Source organism: Anopheles merus, chromosome 2R (assembly GCF_017562075.2).
Source record: "Anopheles merus strain MAF chromosome 2R, AmerM5.1, whole genome shotgun sequence".
In the NCBI taxonomy this organism is placed as follows: Eukaryota; Metazoa; Arthropoda; class Insecta; order Diptera; family Culicidae; genus Anopheles; species Anopheles merus.
In genome coordinates, this window is record NC_054082.1 from 45,473,939 (window position 1) to 45,494,092 (window position 20,154).

General features: G+C 42.4%; 1 protein-coding gene across 1 annotated transcript in view; it reads left to right on the top strand.

The window, feature by feature from the left end:
- The first annotated feature begins 220 nt into the window (after positions 1-220).
- The window catches only part of LOC121588079, a 55,106-nt gene continuing 35,172 nt past the window's right edge, over positions 221-20,154 (top strand). The window contains exon 1 of the mRNA XM_041905629.1: positions 221-1,303. Coding sequence (XP_041761563.1) covers positions 1,165-1,303 — 139 coding nt within the window. The 5' untranslated portion in view covers positions 221-1,164. The remainder of the gene's footprint in view (positions 1,304-20,154) is intronic.

Genomic DNA, 20,154 nt, shown 5'->3' on the forward strand with positions numbered 1-20,154 from the left:
AAACTTCCATTGATTCGCCTACGCACCAAGCTTCCCGTTGGCTTCCGCTGTCTGTCCTACCGCTTGCCTACCATCCAGGCGCTCACTGCAAGATGGTGGGAGGGTGACGGCGGGAGATTTCATTCATTCAACTCTCGGGTCGCTCGGGAAGCTTTCCGATTGTGCCGTTCGGGTCGCTCGGCATTCGGGTCCGGATCTGTGGAATTGTTGTTAGTACCAGTGTATCATCGCGTTGGCCGTACACTGGTTGGACGCAATCCTGCACAACAGTTACAGCAGTGCACGCGACCAGTCTGGATGCTATCTGCAAGTTAAGCTCGCTTCCATCGCAAAAGACGCATCGCGCAGCAAGCGGTGAACAGTGCTAGGGCAGCAAATTGAACAGATTGTGCATCGAAGGTGAACAGTTTTTGCTAACGCACCTGACAAACGGAACACATTTCCGAGCAAACTTCCCTGCATCGGTGTAAAACTTTGTTTCAACTCCCTTGCCACTACTTAAGTACGTACCCCTCGGAGAAAGAGGGAGAGAGAACAGTGCATCTTTGCACGCGCGTCGGCCTATCGGTTTAGCGAATAAGTGTCTGTGGAGTGTTTAAGTTTTTGATTGGATTGCTGTTACCGTCTGCTCGCGTGCTGCAATGTGTGATCAAACGATGCCACCAACAAGTGTGACAGAAGTGTGCTTTTAATCGGACTGTCCCTACGCCAGTCTCGATCGTTTCGATCGGCGTGTCGGCACGAGGGCGTCCTTTCCAGTATCATGAGCGACGGTTACAACCGCCAGCGTGAGTGGTTGAATTGTTGTGCGATAAGTGGCGATTACACGTAGTGGCACCACACTTGAAATCACAGCATCCTCGCCCTTTTGTGTGTCCAAGTGTCCACACCAAAACTGGCCTAGGCCGAGCAACGTCCACGACCAGCGGCACTTAAGTGTCCATCGTCTGTACTAGCTGCTTGTGAAGTGGCCGCGTTTGTGTGCGTGGTAGGTGTGCTGTCTCGAAGCTTTTGAGCAAGGCTCGCTGGAGTGAGCGTGTGGTCGAGTGTAGCGAAGTGTATGTACCTGTTCTCTGTCTAGGTGTGTGCGTGTGTCAGTGGGTGTGTGTGTGTGTGTTTCCTGTGTATGTGTGCGTCCAGACGTATGTGAGCGGGAAAATAAACATGAAACGTCTAAATCGTCCCCGGGCACTGGTCTGTCATCTGCTGCTGGCGATCAACATTCTAACTGTTTGCTGCAGCAGTAGCAGCTTAGGTAGCAGCAGCAGCAGCAGCAGTAGCACTGATGTCACCATCGCTGCAGGTAATTGTCGTGTAAATGGTATTGCCACTTCCACCCACCAGCTTGTATCGCTTGAATGGTTATATTTAGAGCAGCTGTCGATCGATACTCTATATCCACGGCCAATCTAGCACCGTCTGCATCTTCCCCGAACGTTTCGGATTTTCCGCTCGAAAAACCTCACCTCACTCGAACAGGACCGGGTAGTATTTGTATCGCACTGGTGTGGTGGTATCATAGCCAGTTTGTTTGGTAAGCGTATTTCTATCGCCAAACCCAGAACGATACCACTGAACAGCTAATTTGCGAACCTGAAGATGAAACAAATCGACCAGCGCGAATGCACGTCCATTGGACCGTTTGAAATGGAAACCTTATCCTTGGGAATCAAATAAGCAAAGGAACTACAAAGGAACGATATCAAGGAGTTTTCTACAGAATATTCTAAATACATAGTGTATTACAAAACCCAAATTAATCATTTCGCCGAACTATGTGCTCACGAAATTCTGCAGAGCCTGCCAAAGAGCGCATAATTCTACCCATTACAATTTAATACAGTCAGTTTTACCTTGAATTCAATTTGCCTCTGTTTTTAAAAGTTACGTTCTTACCGTTTGTGCGAAGAGTACCGAGCACCTGGAAAACTCCAACTAAGGGCAGCAACAAAATTAACACCACATAAGTAAGTTTGTGTTTCGCTCTTGAGCAATCAAGCCCCACTACAAGCATAGCTCGTCCCTTCTGCCTGTGTCAAACCGTGCACCTTGGCAGAATAAGAAGCACTAAATTTAATTTATGCTTCGTTTTACCCACCCCAAAAAACCATCGCCAAGTCATAGGGCGACCAGGTGTTGGAGGTTCACGTGAAAGATCCTCAAAATAAGTAGCTCATAACATCGCATTCCAACAGTTGGATTTCCCAGACAGTCGGGCAAAAAAACGTTGAGGAACCAGGAATCGAGCAAGACAAAACGAGCAACACAAACCAGAAAAAGCCAGGCAGAACTTTGTGCGTTTAATTTGGAATTTGTCTATCGTTCACTCTTTGGGATCTTTTTTGCTCTGTTTAGTGTTTTTTTGTGTCTTTTTACTGCTTCGAGGCTTTAGTAAAATTTTAAAACAGGAATTTCCACTACGAAAAAAATGAAGAAATAAACGGTAACAGGCTAGACGTGCGAGAAGTGCTGAAAATTGCTGCAACGAAGATAACGATATGGTGAGGAGTGGCAAATTGGAGCAAAAAAGTTTACTGCTTCTGCGAAAATGTCTACACCATGGTGGAGTGATGTTTGTCGGTGAAGTTGTCATCCTGTCACCTTTAGCTCAAAGAAGCGGACGAATAGCTGTTCATGATTATGTTTCCCCTCACCTTAATGTGTTTCACTTATCAGAAAAAAAAATCTGGTTTGTTTCGTGGAAAATTAATTTCTATTCATTACGCTTCAGCTGGCGAGCTTTCAATAAAACGGTTGTATTATCATAAAATACGTACACTGAAAAAAGCGTTATAATCACAGCGTGAAGCGAGAGGAATACATATGTTGTTGGTAAAGCACTGCACAGTGGTAGAAACGTGACAAAGCGCAAAAAAGTAACGTTTAAAAATTAAGCATATTAATTAACATTCATTGCATCATTTCGGAAGCCAACCTTTCGATTCATCTGCCACCGAAACAGTTTCCCCTGGTGTTTTTTTTAAGTCGTGATGCAGATGATCAATGAACCGTTCGTTTGGAAATGGAAACGTAGCAGATGTAGAATAAATTAATCGCTTTGTTTGTGCACCTTTCGGGTGACATTAATAACCGTGTTTACATACGCAACACGCTCCACACACCGCATAAAGCTTTGAATGTTCATATCACCCGTAGGTGCGGCATGATTGCATCATTTGGGACAACAAAAACAATCAGTTTTTTAAATACCATTTGTCTTGATTTTTTTTTTCGACCTCAATCCAGCACAAACAAAATGCAATCGATCCCATCCAACGTTAAACTACGAACCATAGACACAAACTCGGCAGCCGTGAAATCCACTGAAACACCGCCAGAGCATGGCGTGCAACACTTGCATTGATTCGAGATGTGTTGCTGTAGTTGTAGTGACAGCGGAAATAACAACACGATTGCTATAAAACACGTCGAATGAAATATGCTCACCGCACAGAAGTTAACTGCTTCGGGTAGATCGGGTGGCATAAATTATGCACCGAGCCATCATGAGCTTACCGTTCCGCTGGGCCACTCCAGGGAAAAGAATACCGACGGAAGCTTCGCAGGTTCGCAGGTTTTATGCAATTAAACCCCTTCCACCCAACACCTAGCGCAGCTATTTTTCTGTACCGGGCTGGAGCTACAAATAAATGAGATTCGTTTCTAGAGATTCCTTTTTTGCTCGTGTATGTGTGTGTGTGTGTCTGTCGTTTCCCACTGTGCTGCGCTGTGCCGTTGCTTTATTTTTATTTATTTTGTACCCTTAACCCATGTACGAAAGGGAACATTTTTCCCCAGTCCACACTCTCTGAGCTGCAGCAGGATGAAAATAAGTTGCTTTCGGTGAAATTTATCACCCATTCACGGGCATTTGTTGCAGCAATGTACGGAGTGGCTGGATGGGGGGTTAGATACAGAGTGACCCGGGGGAAAAGGGATATTTGGAAAAAGAGAGAGTGTGTGTGTGAGAGAGAGGTCCAACACAAAAAAAGGTTAAGTGCTTTTCCACCTACGGTTTTGCGAAACCGAACCCGAGTTGCCGCCGGTCGGTCGTCATAAATAACTAATTAATCTCCGTGCCTATTTTTTATTCACGAGCAGGCATTACGAAGCAAACGAGATTTCCTCGCACCACCACAAGGTCACTTTTGGCGGTGGCTTCCAGCTTGTGCTATTTTTCACGTCCCATTAGGTACGGAGCTGTGGAGTTTTCCAGCCCGGCGTAGTAGATGCTCTCCTACATGCTCATCTAACTGGTGAGCTGGAGATGTAACTCGCGGCCCCATTACCATCACCGACTCCCGCCCAAACCTGTGGCCAACCGGTGTGAACCGCGGTCTTTCGGTTGGTACGTTTTTTCCCCCGCGAGATGATTACCATCCCACCGGGAAGGGAAGGGAACTTATAATTTCCTCACCCAAGCAACACAACGCCGTGCGGTGGCAGTGTTGCCACGCGCATTTGGGTGCTGGGTTTGTTTTAATTTCCTGCACTCAGGCAGGGCTTTTTATTATACACACGCGCGCGCTTTTTCAAATGCTCGTCGCGCCTAGTAGTTATGCAATAACGAATGAGTAAGTAGTCGGTTGTTTGCGAAACTGCGCCACTCACCCGAGCCAACGCAAAGAAATGCTTAATTGAGCTTAATTACACACCCGTTGCTGGATGGACCGGGTTGCTCAGAGCTTGTTGTATTTGTTCAACCCATCCACCCTCAAGCTACACATTTGCACGCAAACGTAATAAAAGCAGGCAGAGGTTTGGTACGGTGAGCGCCGTCCCTTCTTTACCCTTTTGGATACACGCACACATGTCCTGGCGGCAGCCGGAATGCGTTCTGTTCTGTGTGTTTGATGAAAGCCCGTCGGCTCTCACGCATCATGGGCCGTGTAAAACGTTACGCTAAATTTCCTACCATCCATCCAATATTGGCTACAGCTCGGCGCGTTTCGGTATGGTGCGTTTCGGTACCACCTCTGCCGAAGGGTAGCTTGACGTGCCAACACGTGCACTTCAGTAACACACCACGTCCAGGTCCGAAAACTCCGCATGATGGTTGTCGTGTGTCTCGGTCCCCTCACGTCTTCCCACCACGCCACACTTGGACGCTTGCAAACGTGTTCCATCCGTGTGATTGGAACTGTGAGACAGGATCGAACGATTGGGTGAAGGATTCTTCTGCGAGGCGAGCAATACGAAGTAAATTAGATGTGCTTCAAAATCCTTGCTAATGCGATAAGTAGCTTTTTCCCAACGGCCAAAGACAACGACCGGTACCGAAGGCCGGTGCTTGTGCCTCGTTGAGCTACCTGTTTGCTTTATTTTCCTGCCCCCAAAAGATGTATGTGTCTTGTGCGTGATGAAAGATGCTTTCAGCCAGGGCGGATTGAGAGTGATGCGAGTGTAAGAGGAAAATCAGCTCGATTTCGTCGGTAGGTGGTTTTGTGCAAAGGTTTTCCGTGACCTCTTTGAAATAGATTTGTGAGCAGCATACGAATTGTGATTTTGTATAGGTACGTAACAAGCCAAATAAACACTGAGTGTAAAAGAAAATTCTCATTCCATTATTCAGTAGCTTTTGATTATTTATTATTTTCACAATTTTATATAATTTTGCTTTTATTAATTTTATTAATTTTATTACAATTACTATAAATTTTACTAATAATTATACTAACTGTAACATATTGCATACTACAAATTAGCGATACATACAACATATTACATATTAGCGTTTAAATATTAGCGATACATACAAGTTTTTGCGTAAAAATATCACTATACAAATTCTACTAAATTTCCTACGCTGTTTCCTGTATTATATTCCTTTGCTAATTCCTTCGCTAATTCCTACGCTAATTCCTACGCTAATTCCTACGCTAAATTGTGCTAATTCGCTAATTCCTGCACACTTACTACCGACCATGGTTTTTCGACTGGATCGGTTCCTAGACCGGCATAGGTTCAGTAACCAGGTTCAAAACCGGAATTAGGTTATGTACAGTTCTTGAATCAGAAAAAGGGATATATTGGTGTCAGGATCAGTATGGGGTTTGTTTTAGGTCTCTTAATGGGTCGTCATAAGTACCTCCTTTTAATTGGTTTAGGAGACCATTTTTTTAGACGTATTATTCACCGTAAAGGGAATCTTTGAAATTTAGTTGCGTAGCCTGGCAAAATTAACTAGTTTAAATCAAAGTTCTGTTTCGATAGTTGTTTTTCCCTTCGAACCGGTAGTAGGGGAAGTCGGGGTTGGTTCGACACTGCGGGTAAGTTCGACACCTTGCCGTTTTTGTATTTATAGAACTTTTTTAAGACAAAAAACTTATACATATTATTTATGTCAACTGTTTCGAATATTTGAGTCACATTTCACTGATCAGAAACCTGTCAATTGTCAAAAAACAACAAAATAAACACATGGTGGTTCTGATTGACAGCCGATGTAAGTTTTTACTTCTGGGACTTAAGGAATTGTGGCGTTATTTCCACAAAATTATAGTTTCGGTATTAATAGTATTGTTTTATAAATACTATTGATTAGTTCTGTATCAAAGGGCGTAATTTTTATATTAAACTATATAATATAAAATGTCACTAAAACTTGTGCGGCCAATGGGGGTTAATTCGACACCCCACTTGGTAGTAATGCTAATGGTAGTAATGCTTATTTGTAGCATGTTAACTTTTTTATATCGTAATTTGAAAGTACATGTATTTTATACAGATGTCGACAAACGTAATAATCAAGCTGAACAAACACGCAATTATAAATACCGTATATCTTTAAAATTCAAGATGTCAACAAACCTAGGAAGTTATAATTATGGAATTTAGCTATTATTCTCTCACAGAACGTTTGCCAAACTCGTACTCAAAACATGTACTTTGTATATGGTTTAGGCTTATGAAAATTAATATTGTTATGGCTTTGACCGTATTTTAGGCTGACTTTAGGCCGGGTAGGCATAACTGAAGAAAAAAATAGTCGCTGGTTTGGAATCACATTGACCGATGTTCGCCTTTTAGCTTTCGAGTTGGCAGAGAAAAATAAAATTGAACAATTTTCGATTTTATAAATAAAGAAAAAGATTACTGGAAGATAGCTACCAGGTTAATTTTTAAAGGAATCTTAACCAATTATTCCGTAAACCAGATGCTATCGCCGCAGCTTCTACTACATGGAGTCTGGTCCGATGCTATTTGTAATGAAAATTTTGTTCTTGCTTGTAACTTCATTTTTTTGTATATTTCAATAATGTTTTGTGTTTATTTTTCATAAAATTGGTACGAAATACTTTGTTGAACTTCAATGAAAACTACAGGCCATCAGAGTTTGTTATTTTAAAAGCTAAAACCAATGTGTCGAAATCACCCCCAAGGTGTCGATTTTACCCCATCATGGTGTCAAACTTACCCGCACTGCAGTCGTGACGCAACAAAAAACACACCTTTTTATTTTTATCAAAATGTTACCAAAATCAATCCAGGAACCGTATTTTCTCGTAAGATGGTACAAAAAACACCAAAAAAGCTTTTTCGATCTCTACTAGTAAGTTTACTTTGGCAAAAGTATTGCAATCAGAGGAAAACCTTAAGGTGTCGAAACTACCCCCAGTTCCCCTATAAACTATTTATCTACAGGAATTCGTAATACATGAAAACTTGTGAAATGTATGTGAAGAAAAGCTGTAGTTTAACTCGAGCGGTTTTTTTCTAAATTTACCTTTCACAATAGAAAATTAAATGTCTTTTTATCTCATTTTATAACATTCACTAAAACAGCAAATTAAATAATCCAGCAATTCAAATGACACAAATGATTCAAATGACAGACTTATGAATAGCGTATAATAAACAATCTAACAAAATCACTTTACACTTGTGTTCATAACTGAAAGCTACGTTATTTTTTATTTAACACCATATCTACTAAACAATTTGTGAAAAAGTAGTCAGTTCTCATTTGCCACAAGTCACGCATAACAAGAATACATTTATAGCACAACAGCAAAATTTTGTAATAACATATATTAATGGTTAGACAAAAATGTATTTTTTTTTTTGAATATTTGAGTCTGTTTGGGCGATTTTAGTGACAATGTAAATGATGTAACATTCCGTTCGAACGCGAAGGGGTAGATCAACGGGGTTGTATTTTTAGACATCACTCACAAGGTACATTTAATTGGAACAAAGCGGAGTTTTCGGATGATCGCTGGAAGCCATCGGGGCTCCAGCTAAAGAATGGACACAAATAAATTAACTACACATTTGACTTGTTTGTAAGAATTAAGATTTGACCGAAACGACTTAACTGAACTGCACAACTGCACGTACTGTGCGTAACTGTGTTTCTGCCTGCGTGAGTGCTCGGTATTATCTTGTATCTTTATTTATATGGTGCATTTATCTCCGGTTACATTTTGTGTTTTACTTTCACTTTCTGTTTTCTGTTAGTTATGCTGAAGATCAGTTTTTGGGTTTACATATGGTTGCAATTATTCTGTAAGGTCAGTTCTGGGTTTTTGTGCTTATGCGATGTTTTGTTTCTACGCTTGGGGGTAGCGGTTCTATTTGTACACACGAAGGTACGGTGTCTCCTATTTCATTATTTATGACTTGATGGTTGCTATTATGCAATGTTATGGTTTTACGCTTCAAGTGCGTTCTAACGGGTTTTGTGCTGAGTAATGTTTTTCTCGCCTTTGAAAGTTAGTGGAAAAGAGTTTTTCTGCTGATTTACATTTCCTGACTGAAGGTTGTTATTGTGTGTTGACAATTTCTGTTATTTGAGTGTAATGAGAATTATGTGAGCTGAATATAGCATATGCATGCTACAATGATATGCAGATTGTTTTGGTCATTTTTTCTACAAAAATACAATTTTAGCCAATTGTATATACATTGAGTGAAATAAGATTCTAATTGCACATCACTCATGGTGTTTTATTCCAAATACTACAACAATATTGCATAAGCCTTCTATCAACACAAGCCCTAACATATGAGTGACCGTACGTTTTCCGGTCTGAAGTCAGTTGGGGCTACAGTTATAAAATCGTTCGATTACATGCCCTTCTGTGGGCACACATTCTGCTCTACCACACACATTGTTCTAAATGTTTTCAGCCGTAAAACACATCGATTTAGAAGACACAGCGGAAGGGTCAACAATCAACAACAAATCATCTGGAAAACGTTCATGTTTCAAATCTCTTCACTGAGCTCAAACCCTTGTCATTGTTTTTAGTGTGGCCTGTTCTGCCCTTTTCCCTTTGTCGCAGGCAAATCGTACGATAGAAGGAACTCATATTTAGGATTGCTTTGCAACAGTAACATGGCCCTGCTGCTGGAGCTGAGGTTGTTGCTCACTCCATCAAATTTGATAGTTCCCAATTGGCAGGATGCTGGTGTGTGAGGTAGCCGTTCCCTAAGAAGCCACAGAGAGTAACATCACCTCTTACCACACGCAAGGGACATCCGAACGAGTTGATGCAGGTTGGATCGTTTTCGTTGAAATTATTCAAACCATTCAAGTATCACAATCCGTACCATTTCGCACACCATACGAAGCTGACAGGTGTGCAAACGGTAGTTGACTCGATGTTGCTTTTCCCGGTAACCCCCAGTCCAGGTACACCCGGTGCCACGAGATCGTACTGCCAAGTGGAAGAACAAAATAAATAAAATGAAATCTCACCAAACGGGTGCCAACGGGTGACACCGATGGTCTTACGCAAACGCCAGCCAGTGACAGTACCACAGTGTTAGGTGGCACTTGATTGCAGGAGTATATCTCGTCACTCGGTAAGAACGCCCCAGTGCGACGCCCACAGAACCCTTCAAACGCGAATGGCAATGTTCGACCTCGTACACTCTCGTTGCCAGCGCCGGTGACGAGCCGCCGTCATAAATAATTCAACGCAAAGAAGTGGCCATGTCGCATGTGCCATCGCCTTCGCCTTTCCCGCGTATCGGCCTGGATTTGACGGGTGGCATTTTTTCCCCCCATCAACCCGACCGTACTTTTCAACGCAGTTTGTGGTTTACTCCGGGCCCAGATGTAGTGGCAGTGGCTTTTCCCACCCCTTCAATTTCATAAAATCAAACGGTAATAGTGTTTTTCCTGTGCTGCCTTTATGGAAAAGTGATTGCTGTGTGATTGCCTCTTATTGGCTGGTCCTTCCCGGGTGGCGGGTTTACCTCCGACAGCAAACCGAGAGTCGAAGCCGTGAAGCGTCCTTTAAAAAATGCAATAATGCAAGAAGACTACGGCACCTACACAGGCCCACTAGTATAAAAAAAACAACGGTAGAGAAAAGGAACGAAAGCACGAACAGAAAACAAACACAACATTTATTGCTATATTATCGATTGAGCGGGCACCATCATCGCACCGCACCGAAACGGCTTCGAATGCCGCCGTCTAACCGACGCCTGAAAGTTAGGCAACCCGCCAGTCTTGTCACGTTCAGCCGGCATGATTCGTGCGGTGCGAGTCAAAAGAAATGACGATAAAAAGGACGGCTCAAACGGACGGCCGTCCCTGAGAAAGTTCAATTATGCAAAGACCCCACCCCGGTGTCGGGAAACGGCAAAGGGTGGGTAAGGGGTCAGCAGTCCCGCCCGGTGTTTTCAGGTCGGCGCGCGGCTCAGTTATGGTTTGACCGCGATTTAGGTCACATTCCCTTTTGGGAGGTGTTGGGTGTAGGACGAAACGTTCCCATATACTGCATCCCCATGCCGTTCAAGGGCTGGTTGTCTATTTCCCATAAAAAACACACACACACACACATAGGGAAACTTTCATAAATCGCAACCGGGTGGCCTTCACGCACGAGTAAATGTCAGGAATGGCTAATCTATAGTTATGGTGTGTACGGACCCAAGCGTTTCACATTTTAGCTCCCGCTCTGCCATCCTCCGTTGTTCGCCATCATTCCTCGATTGCTAATGGTGGGGTTTGATTTGCTTTGCGTCCACTTCACGTCATCCCCCCCCTCCCCACACTACCCTTATTGAAGTGGAAAGACAGCCGATGGCAGATGATGAGGAAACCATGTTTCGCTTGTAGCGCTCCGTCCGCATAAATCAATGTCGAAACGAAAGGCAGACACTAAATTTCCCATAGCAAATTCATTGCCCTCTAAATGATGCGCCTGCACGCACCACCCTTCACCAAGTGACGCGCTGCATGCAGTTCCGACATCGCAATGGGAAGGAGCGTGCCCGAGGTTGCCTCAACAGGATTTTGGGCTGGCGTGCAGGATTCTCCCGGAACCATCATCAAAATCCATCCTTATGCAATCTGCTCCGGCACTGGGAGGTGAATAACTTTTCATAAAACATGGAAATTATGATATTTTGAGCGTCGTTGGCGTTGGTTGGAGGTGAACAAGCACAAGCTTCCGCCAACCTTCGGCAAGCCCACACAAAAACACACGCACACATAGACACGTTTGTCGTAGCTTTTGGATGAGTTTTGCAAAAGGATAAGCTCATAAATTCATAAAGTTGTGCACTTCAACCGTTATGGATTACCACCATGAGGGAAAAGCTTGTACACCTTCTGTTTTTTTTTTTCTCTAAACCGACAACGTCTCTTGAGCATGAGTTCTTTTTGGTTGCGCCACAGCATGGAACGGATTTCACGAATTGCTAAAGGAGTTTGAATTATCCCTCCATCGGCCACTCCGCCCAACTCCCCACGACACGGTCCCTTTGCCACACGAGAAGATGGATGAGCTGCCGTTTGCTTGCCAGCGTTTACCACCGTCACACCTGGTCCACGCGGAAACCACACGGAGGAGCAGCGCACAAAATGATAAAATATTGCTTCCCGTCCCGAAAAAGCAGCCGCTGTCCCGGGTGCACACAACTTCTGTGAATGGTTTCAGGACGGTCGTAAACATAAACACGCAGCCGTGCGGTGGGAAAGCAAATTAAAAATAAATTAATTTCAATCATCGCAATGCGAATATTGCTTGCCACCGCAGCCACATGCACGTACACGGTGGTGAATGATGAACGTCCGTAATTGTGATGTTTTGCAAAGAGAAGACAGACAGAGAAAGAGTGAGAGAGAGAGAGAGAGAGAGAGAGAGAGAGAGAGAGAGAGCGACAGAGGAAATGTGAGAGAATTTTGAAAGATTGACGACCGGAAATTGTGGTGAATCACCGCAACACTAAAGCGCGTGAAGCGCTTCCCACGGGAGAGTAGCGCGTATCCTTTTTTGCGCCGTTCTTCTATGCACCTTCTCTTCCTATTTTCCGAATCTGTGTGTTTTTGCGAAACCGTGCCGAGAATGGTGGTAGCCTGCGTGTCAGCAATTAGGAAACAATTGGAGAAAAAGGATTAGAGTTGTTTTTTGTTTGGTTGCTGCTGCTACTTATGTTTGCGTTGCTTTTCGCGCTAGTGTCCAAAGGGGGGTTATGATCTAAATAATGGAAATGCTGCTCGGCATGAATCTAATGGTTACGGAGATTCAATTAGCCGGGTACTTCCTGCTGGTCTGAATTGGGAACCTGTGGGAAAATGTATATCGTACCTTCTCCCAAATGACACAGCAACTGCCAGCAAACACAGCATGATGCATCAATCATTCGTGATGCTTAGTATTGTTCCGTTTTGTCCGCTTAAAACAAGCCTCGCTTAATTGTATCGTTCGTTACCCGTACCGTACAGGGATATTATCAGCTAATTTTCATATCAATAAAAATGTGCATAGAAAATGGGTAACAATAATTCACCGAAACGGGCCGTTTCGCCAGCAAGTATTTGTGTTATGTAAATCAAAAGCGGAATTGATGATAGGAAAGATGTTTATTTATTACTAGCAATAAATCTTGCGCTCGTGTCATTAAACACACGAACGGGAAGGATCATGTTTTTTTTTAAGTTTTGACGAAAAGCACCAGGCGTCTCCATTGAGCAAAATAGAAATTGTTTGCTAGAGCAATGGTCCATTGAGTGAAAATAAATGATAATAAATGTTTTATTATTCACACTAGCAGCACACATTTATGTACAATGTTGTTTAATAAATATTTTCTCTCTGTGGAAAAAGAAATATGAAAAATAATTCTACAAAACGTAATTCTACGAAATATTTTATCCAACTCCTCCATCGCTCTTTCCATCCGAGTTCGATCCTCGACCGTCCCTCGAGGAGTGGGCCAAACACAATTTTGCTTTGGCTTAAGCTATGCTAATCCTAAGCAGATTTTCTCCACCATACGGTCACGGACACACGAACAAGTAAATTGTGCCTCGTGGCAGCAGACAGCAACAATCGGTCTGACAAACGGATTATCGACACGCCACACAAAAATTCGGGTTCGTGTCGTAATGGCCACCGACGGATGGAGCCATTTCGCTGGAAGTGGACCGTGGTAGGTTGTGGTGTTGTGGTAGGTATGACAATCGTACCGTTATCGCCAAACGCTAGAAATGAACGAATCGTGTAGAAGTAAAAGCAAACAAAACATAATTGCAATGCATAATCCTCTAATAGGATTCCGCTGGATTTGCCCGGCACTGGGAGAGTGCTTCCGTTCCGAGCCACGAAAAAAAACCAGCTGCAAAAAGAAGTAAAACAAGCGGTTGAAAACTTTTTCGAATTTACCACATTCACTCACACTCCCGGCGGGTCGCCATACTGTGTAAGTGTGGCCTACAGCACGCCCTCTTCCTGGCCAATCAATAAAAACAATCGAACAAACATTTACCAAACACGGTGGGCGAGTGTGAAGTGGGACCAGATTTTCCGGCCATCCCAATTTGGTACTTTTCGTGATGCCGGCGACGGAACGATGCTGCAAACGTCTTTGATGTGTTGTTTTCCGTTTCGCCTTCCGCAAGTACCGTTCACCTCCACACCGCAACGAAAGCGAGCGAGTTTCTTTTACTATGTGTCAGGGAATGTGTCTGTGTGTGTATGTACGAGCAAACGAAAGATCCCACATTTTGCGCAGCCAAAAGCAACAAGACCAGGCACTTAGGCACTGCACTAGAAACTTGTCGACATTTGCTAAAGATTAATTATTTTTTCTTCTCTCCACCAATGTGGTCACGTGTTGGCATTTTTCCTATCCGCCCCCTCTGAACGACAAGTAACTATTTGGAGACGGGCATCACAAACAACGGCAGTGGGAGCAAAACAGAAACGTGATAAGATTCCATGATGACGTAGCGCGCTATACGAGAGCGTGTTTTTTTCTCTCGTCTTATTGCTGCTCGTTGGCGGAAGTATGCACAAAAAGTTTTCACTTCGTACCACTCGCCGAGAGACGACCATTCATTAGACAAAATCAAAATGTCGGTATCAGAAAATGTGCTGTGTTAGTGTTCTGTTCTTGCTTTCCTTTGGTCTAAGACGGTAAAGCAGAAGCACAACACCTGCACCGCGAAGCTTTAGCTGTTGCTGTGGTAAAGGGGAGGAATAACATTTTCAAAGTAAATTGTATTCTTTCTTATGTAGTTTTGTTATTACATCTATGTTTGAGTGTAAATTTCGAGCGAAAGAAAGGAGAAAGCAAAAACTCTCTTCATTGCAACACTCAATTGCAAAATGAATGAAACTGCGTTGAGCTAATGGTTTGTTTTTTATTTTGCTCAACTATAGTGTGACACTTTGACACATTTCATGCCTCGACGAAAGGACCCGTTAGAAAATTGCATTTTATTGTGAAGTTCACAGCCCTACCTTAAACTTGTACACATATAAAGGTGTGTGTATGCCCTTGTATTTACCACAAGATACTACCTCAGATAAAATACTTATTCAGCAAACTCAAGCAAGCGGCTGTCTCTGTATATCAATGTTTTCCCAGGAACTGTTCATATTTTACGTACCATTTACGTACGATGATAATGGCTTCGTTTTTTTATTAGGCTGCTCAAATTATACCGCAGGTGCGGAGCTGTGTTAATTAAATAAACCAACGTACTTATTAATAACAGTTCGCTGTGAAGGTTGACTAGCAGCAGCGCCTGTACTCTCTCTGTGTGTAGCATTCAGCGAATTTTTTTGCAAAGGAATGTAATACTGCTCATTAACGACGTATTTTGTTGAGCAGGATTTTTTTTTCTGGGAAGGTAAATACTGTTGTGAATAACAACGAAGTAGAAAAAAAACAAGGTAGAATTTGTTTTCCTCCTAGCAACGTGCTGAGTGTAAGTTTTTTTTCATGGCCAAGATAATAAAGGTCGAAACCAAGGTTGACAGAGAACAGGTTGATGCGTTTAGAGTGAATTATCAGAAAGCCATGGGAAAATTTTGACAGTTATTATGAATATTGTTTATATTTAGCAATGGACGTTGCTATGGAGTGAATGAGAGTTTTGTTCAGAATTTTGCACTCATTTCCTATTAAAACATTTAAAGAATTAGAATCCAATTAGGATATTACATGGCTGATACAATCCAAGGATCTCAATTATCATTCGTCGCCGGGTTATAAGCAAAGGACGGTATGCATGTTGTAGCAGTGTGTGCCGATTGGATGTTTCATTTTACTCTCAGTGTTTAATTGAAGGCAAATAGGACTTCTTTAAGCCAGTTGGAACATGTAGTGTGTTGTTAAACTTTTCGTTCTTCCAGCAGGACCGCTGCAAACGGCAGTAATTCGTGGTCACGGAATGGCAAACAATGAAAAAGGTTATCAATGTTTCTGAATACAGAGTACATTGCAATTACTTCTCCTTTATTCTCCACAATGCTCAGCAAAGTATTCCATGTCCTAAATCATTTTTAGTCAATCTACACACTCATCAATCTTGCTCATGCAATCTTCCAATTAATGAGACAATCTCTCCCAAACAGATAGCAAATCCACGAAGCTTCGTTATCCATCAATTATTCCTCTTTATTTCTAACTTTTCGCAGGATTTTGTTTATCATGTGTTTTTTATCTTTTCCAAATTTAGCTTTATTTTGAACCATTCTTCGTTAGCTGCCCCTTGGCGTTGGTCTTACAAATGGTTGTAGCTACTTCCGAATGTGTGGAATGTCACTGTCGAACAGTTTTGACCTCACCGTTTATCCTTTTTCACGTGCATCCCCTCGATCTGACACTTAACAAGGTTGAAAGTAACAAGAACGGTGAATGGAATCTTGAAAATGAATAATCTTTCTGTTCGGCTCGTTATTTTTTGTCGCATACCATTCTCCGCCCAACGTCGCCCGCCTTCAAACTCGTAGTTGAAATGCCAAAAGCGAAAATACAGCTAAAGAGAAGAAACCATTACCTCGCGAAAGGTATTTCCATTCCTGCTGAGCCTTCACCGATCATCGCCTAGCGATCTGCCACGGATGTTGCCGCTTGGTTGGAAGCCGCTTTTGGTATCGAAATCTGCCAGCTTAATTTCCGCAGGCCCCCGTTCGACATCACGTGACTTCAACGTTCTTTTTCTTTCATTTTTTGGGTGTTTTTTTTTCCACAAACAACTTCTTCCATCCTTTCGATGTGAACGGAGCGAAAGACGCAATTCGCGTAGGTAAGCGGTGGATGGAAGCCCGGAGCCTATTTCCGGACACTGTGCTTGGCTCAGGCATTTGCATAGGAATCTTGAGTGACATTTACGAGCGGCGTCGAAGGAAAGAACGAACAAAAAGTCTAGAAAAAACAGGCACCGACAAGCAAGAAATAGAGCCCGTGGTCACGCAATCTGTCGATTCGGTGCTGAAATACGCCGATTCCGGTCGAACCTCCACAGCCCGGTCGCTTTGATGTTAGCGAAATGTCAAAAGAGATCACCATAGTGACCGGAGGAATGAGGGAATGGAATGGGACTGTCAACAGCAGCGCGGTCGTTTCGATATCGAACGAGTCCGGGTTGTCCGGTTCGGGCTCGGCCGCTTCCGAACGGAGCTGTAACAGACGCTTTGATACATTTTTGATGAATCCTCCGATTATCTGCCGGCAGTGAAAGGGGCCAGAGAAGCAATTTCCCTTCGCTTTAATTTTCCTGCCCAGAAGGCACATCCATGCCACGATTTTATGGTGGTTTCTCGTTTTGTCGAGCAATCCAATCGCAAAACTTTTCGCCCGCAGATAGAGTCATCTGTCAAAGCTCGTTCGTGTTATTGCGACATTTCATTTTCCCGTCCCATGCTACCCCTTAATATGCTTAAGAGCATCTACGTCTCTGCTTTTGGTGAGATAAAAAAGCAACTATTGCGTTTGTATGTCTTGTTTGGGCAGAATGTTTCCCGCACGCAACCGGTTTCACCACAAACAAGCGCTTGCGAGAGATATGTCCAAAAGTGGAAAATCAAAGCGTACACCATCAATCATACACCACACTGTCAAGATACGCATCATAACCGCTTAGTCCCCTGCCATGGCAACGATATCCGTTTGTCACACGGTGCAAGGTTAGGGCTGGTGGTTGGAAAAACATCCTACTGCTACAGCAAGCATGGTGGCATCGGTTTCCCAAAACAAACAGTCGGCAGCGATTAGGCGGTGCTTACGTTAAAAGACCAGTCAACGAACAATAACAAGTATCGTGCTTGCCGTAGACAAAGCAAAACACCGCACTCGTGCGATGGAAACGTAAACAAAACAAGGTTGGGCAGTGCAGTTAGACAACCTACGCCTAGTATAAACGTGTTTTTTGGGTAGAAGAGTAGTGTGCTAAGCAGTTATTGCCTGAAAGCAGAGGATTTTCATGACAAATTAAATTGGCCAAACAAGTTTAGTTTGAATGCTCTCCAAAATGCAGAACCCCATTAGTAATTTTGCAAATACTGTTTGAAGTACACCACCTTTGTTGAAGGGCTAGCAGAAGTTCTGAAAAAGAAATACAATTAATTTGAGTATTCAAATGATAGTTCCACTATCACTAGGTAACTATCCTTTTAAGTGTATGTTCTACCTAACTGATACTATTGTATATTTTAAAATGTAGAATATATTACATTCATTTGCGAGAGAGATATTGCTGATATTGTTTCTATGTTCTTCTATATTCTATGTATGTGATCAAAGATCAAAGGTATGTCTAAGTATTTTTCCTTCGAATTATTACTTAACCATTACTTGATTACTCAACTTGAAATCCAGTCTTTAAGTGATGGATCAAGAAAACCTGTCTTTGATCAGCAAGATAATTTCGATTGTGTGATGCTACAATCATTTCATTCAGAGCGTTTAAACACCATAAACTTTGCCTGCGATTTCAAATATCTGAGTCACTTATTTCCAATCTTTCAAATAGTGCAACCACATACTGTATCTATTGATACAATAGCTAAATTTTTAATAGTAGACTTCTTTTTCAATAAAATCCTGAAATACATTTTTTTTCAAAAATATCAAACATGCTAGCAGCATAATTTGAGCATAATAAATAAAACTATAAAGTTGATACTTATGAAATATACATTATGAAGTATATATTAGTTGTAGAAGCTGTATTGTTCTGATTATTGCAGTGAATTGTGTTGAAAAGCATTTGTAAAACGTATGGTTTACAATTTTGCATACTTAGTTCCTCCATTTACAAACCGTAGCAATTTATGTAGCGCAATATTTAGTACAAAGCAATGCAATCCACATATTTGAAAAGCACCATACTCGCTACGCTATTCAGAGGCGAGTAGCGTTTTTGTATCTCGACTGGATAATCACCAAAGAGTATATGGGCTACTCCAAAACACTCCACACATTCAATGATCCCATAAGCTTTTGATAGTTTATGCGAACTGAGCGATATATTTGTCCCCGGAGAACAAAATGACTTCATTTCAATGGTGGTATTTCGTTCTTTTTTACACGTTTACCTTCACTATCTCTTCATGTCTCTAACTCTCTCCCTCGCACATTCTCTCTCTTTCGACACCATCATGGGAGACCACATCAAACAAAAGGGAGCATACACTAAAGGTATCCGGTACGATGCGGTGGTCGCGGTTGGGCAGTTAATTAAATTAAAAAAGAACTTAAATTGGATTATCTTTTAATTATTATCCTTTGTGTTTGTTCGCCAGCTCGATGCTGCCATGCCATCGTTGGCAGCCTCTTTTCTTCGTTGCAGTGTTCGCTTTCCATGGTTTCATGCAAAGAAACAACTGCTACTGGCACGTCCCGAGCGGGCAGGAAGCGTACCCTAAATCATTTCCACAACCCCTGGTCAGCATGTCCTCTATGCGCGACAGCATAAACCGGCTTCTTGGGCTTCTTGGGTGTCTATTCTTCGTCCCTTGCCCATCTATAGCACTTGAAGCGCTGAGCACGAAGCAGAGTGTCGCGAACGTGCCCATCTTGAACAATTGCGACTAAATGTGTCCCGGGTTAGTTGTTAGAGCGCTATTTCCTCAAGCGACCCCTTTTCTACACGGATGATAGGAGGGCCCTTTAAGATTTCATTAATTTGCCATGGTTGTCACGTATGATTCATTAGATGTCACAGACGCCTAAGTATGACCGGAACGGCTAATCCTACAGTTGCTCTCTGTATGTGGATAATAAGGAACTGTCATTTCTGCTGTGGAATGAGCTGTCAGCAATTGTGGATGGCATTGTGTGGTGGAATGAACCAGTTCAAAATGAATCATTCATTTCAAGGGTAGGTTTAATGATTATATGGGCCGTTGGTTGCAAAGATCATTCCTCTTCCGATGTACATACGCATGATAACCATATTTGGCATGAAATAAGCATATTTTCGGGTTCTCGGAGGACAACCAAGAATAAAACCATGTTCACCCGACGCTATAATGATACGTAATGGAGTTGCCAAGTACTTTTCACATCACATACCAGGCGCCTCCATCGTTGAGTAAGGACTGCGGATATTGCTACGGAATAAAAGAGTAAAAAAACACGCGCTGTTGTGAGAAAAATCATCACTTTCGGCTAGAATTTCTTCTTCCTTCTAGAATTTTTTCTCAACAGAACATAAAATTGTCAAACTATGTAGACATTTTACCAACTATACGAAAAGAGTTTTGAAACAAATATTTATTATAATGTAAAAGATCATAAACAACAAATAAAACTTTATCCGCATTACATTCCATCTCGACAGTCTTGGTTTGACCTTTTTGTGAAAAATTGTTTGCATCAATGTTTTCAAAGGTGTGTGAATGAAACATAAAAATAACTCTTTGTACAACTTTGCTATCATCTTTATCGACAAATTTT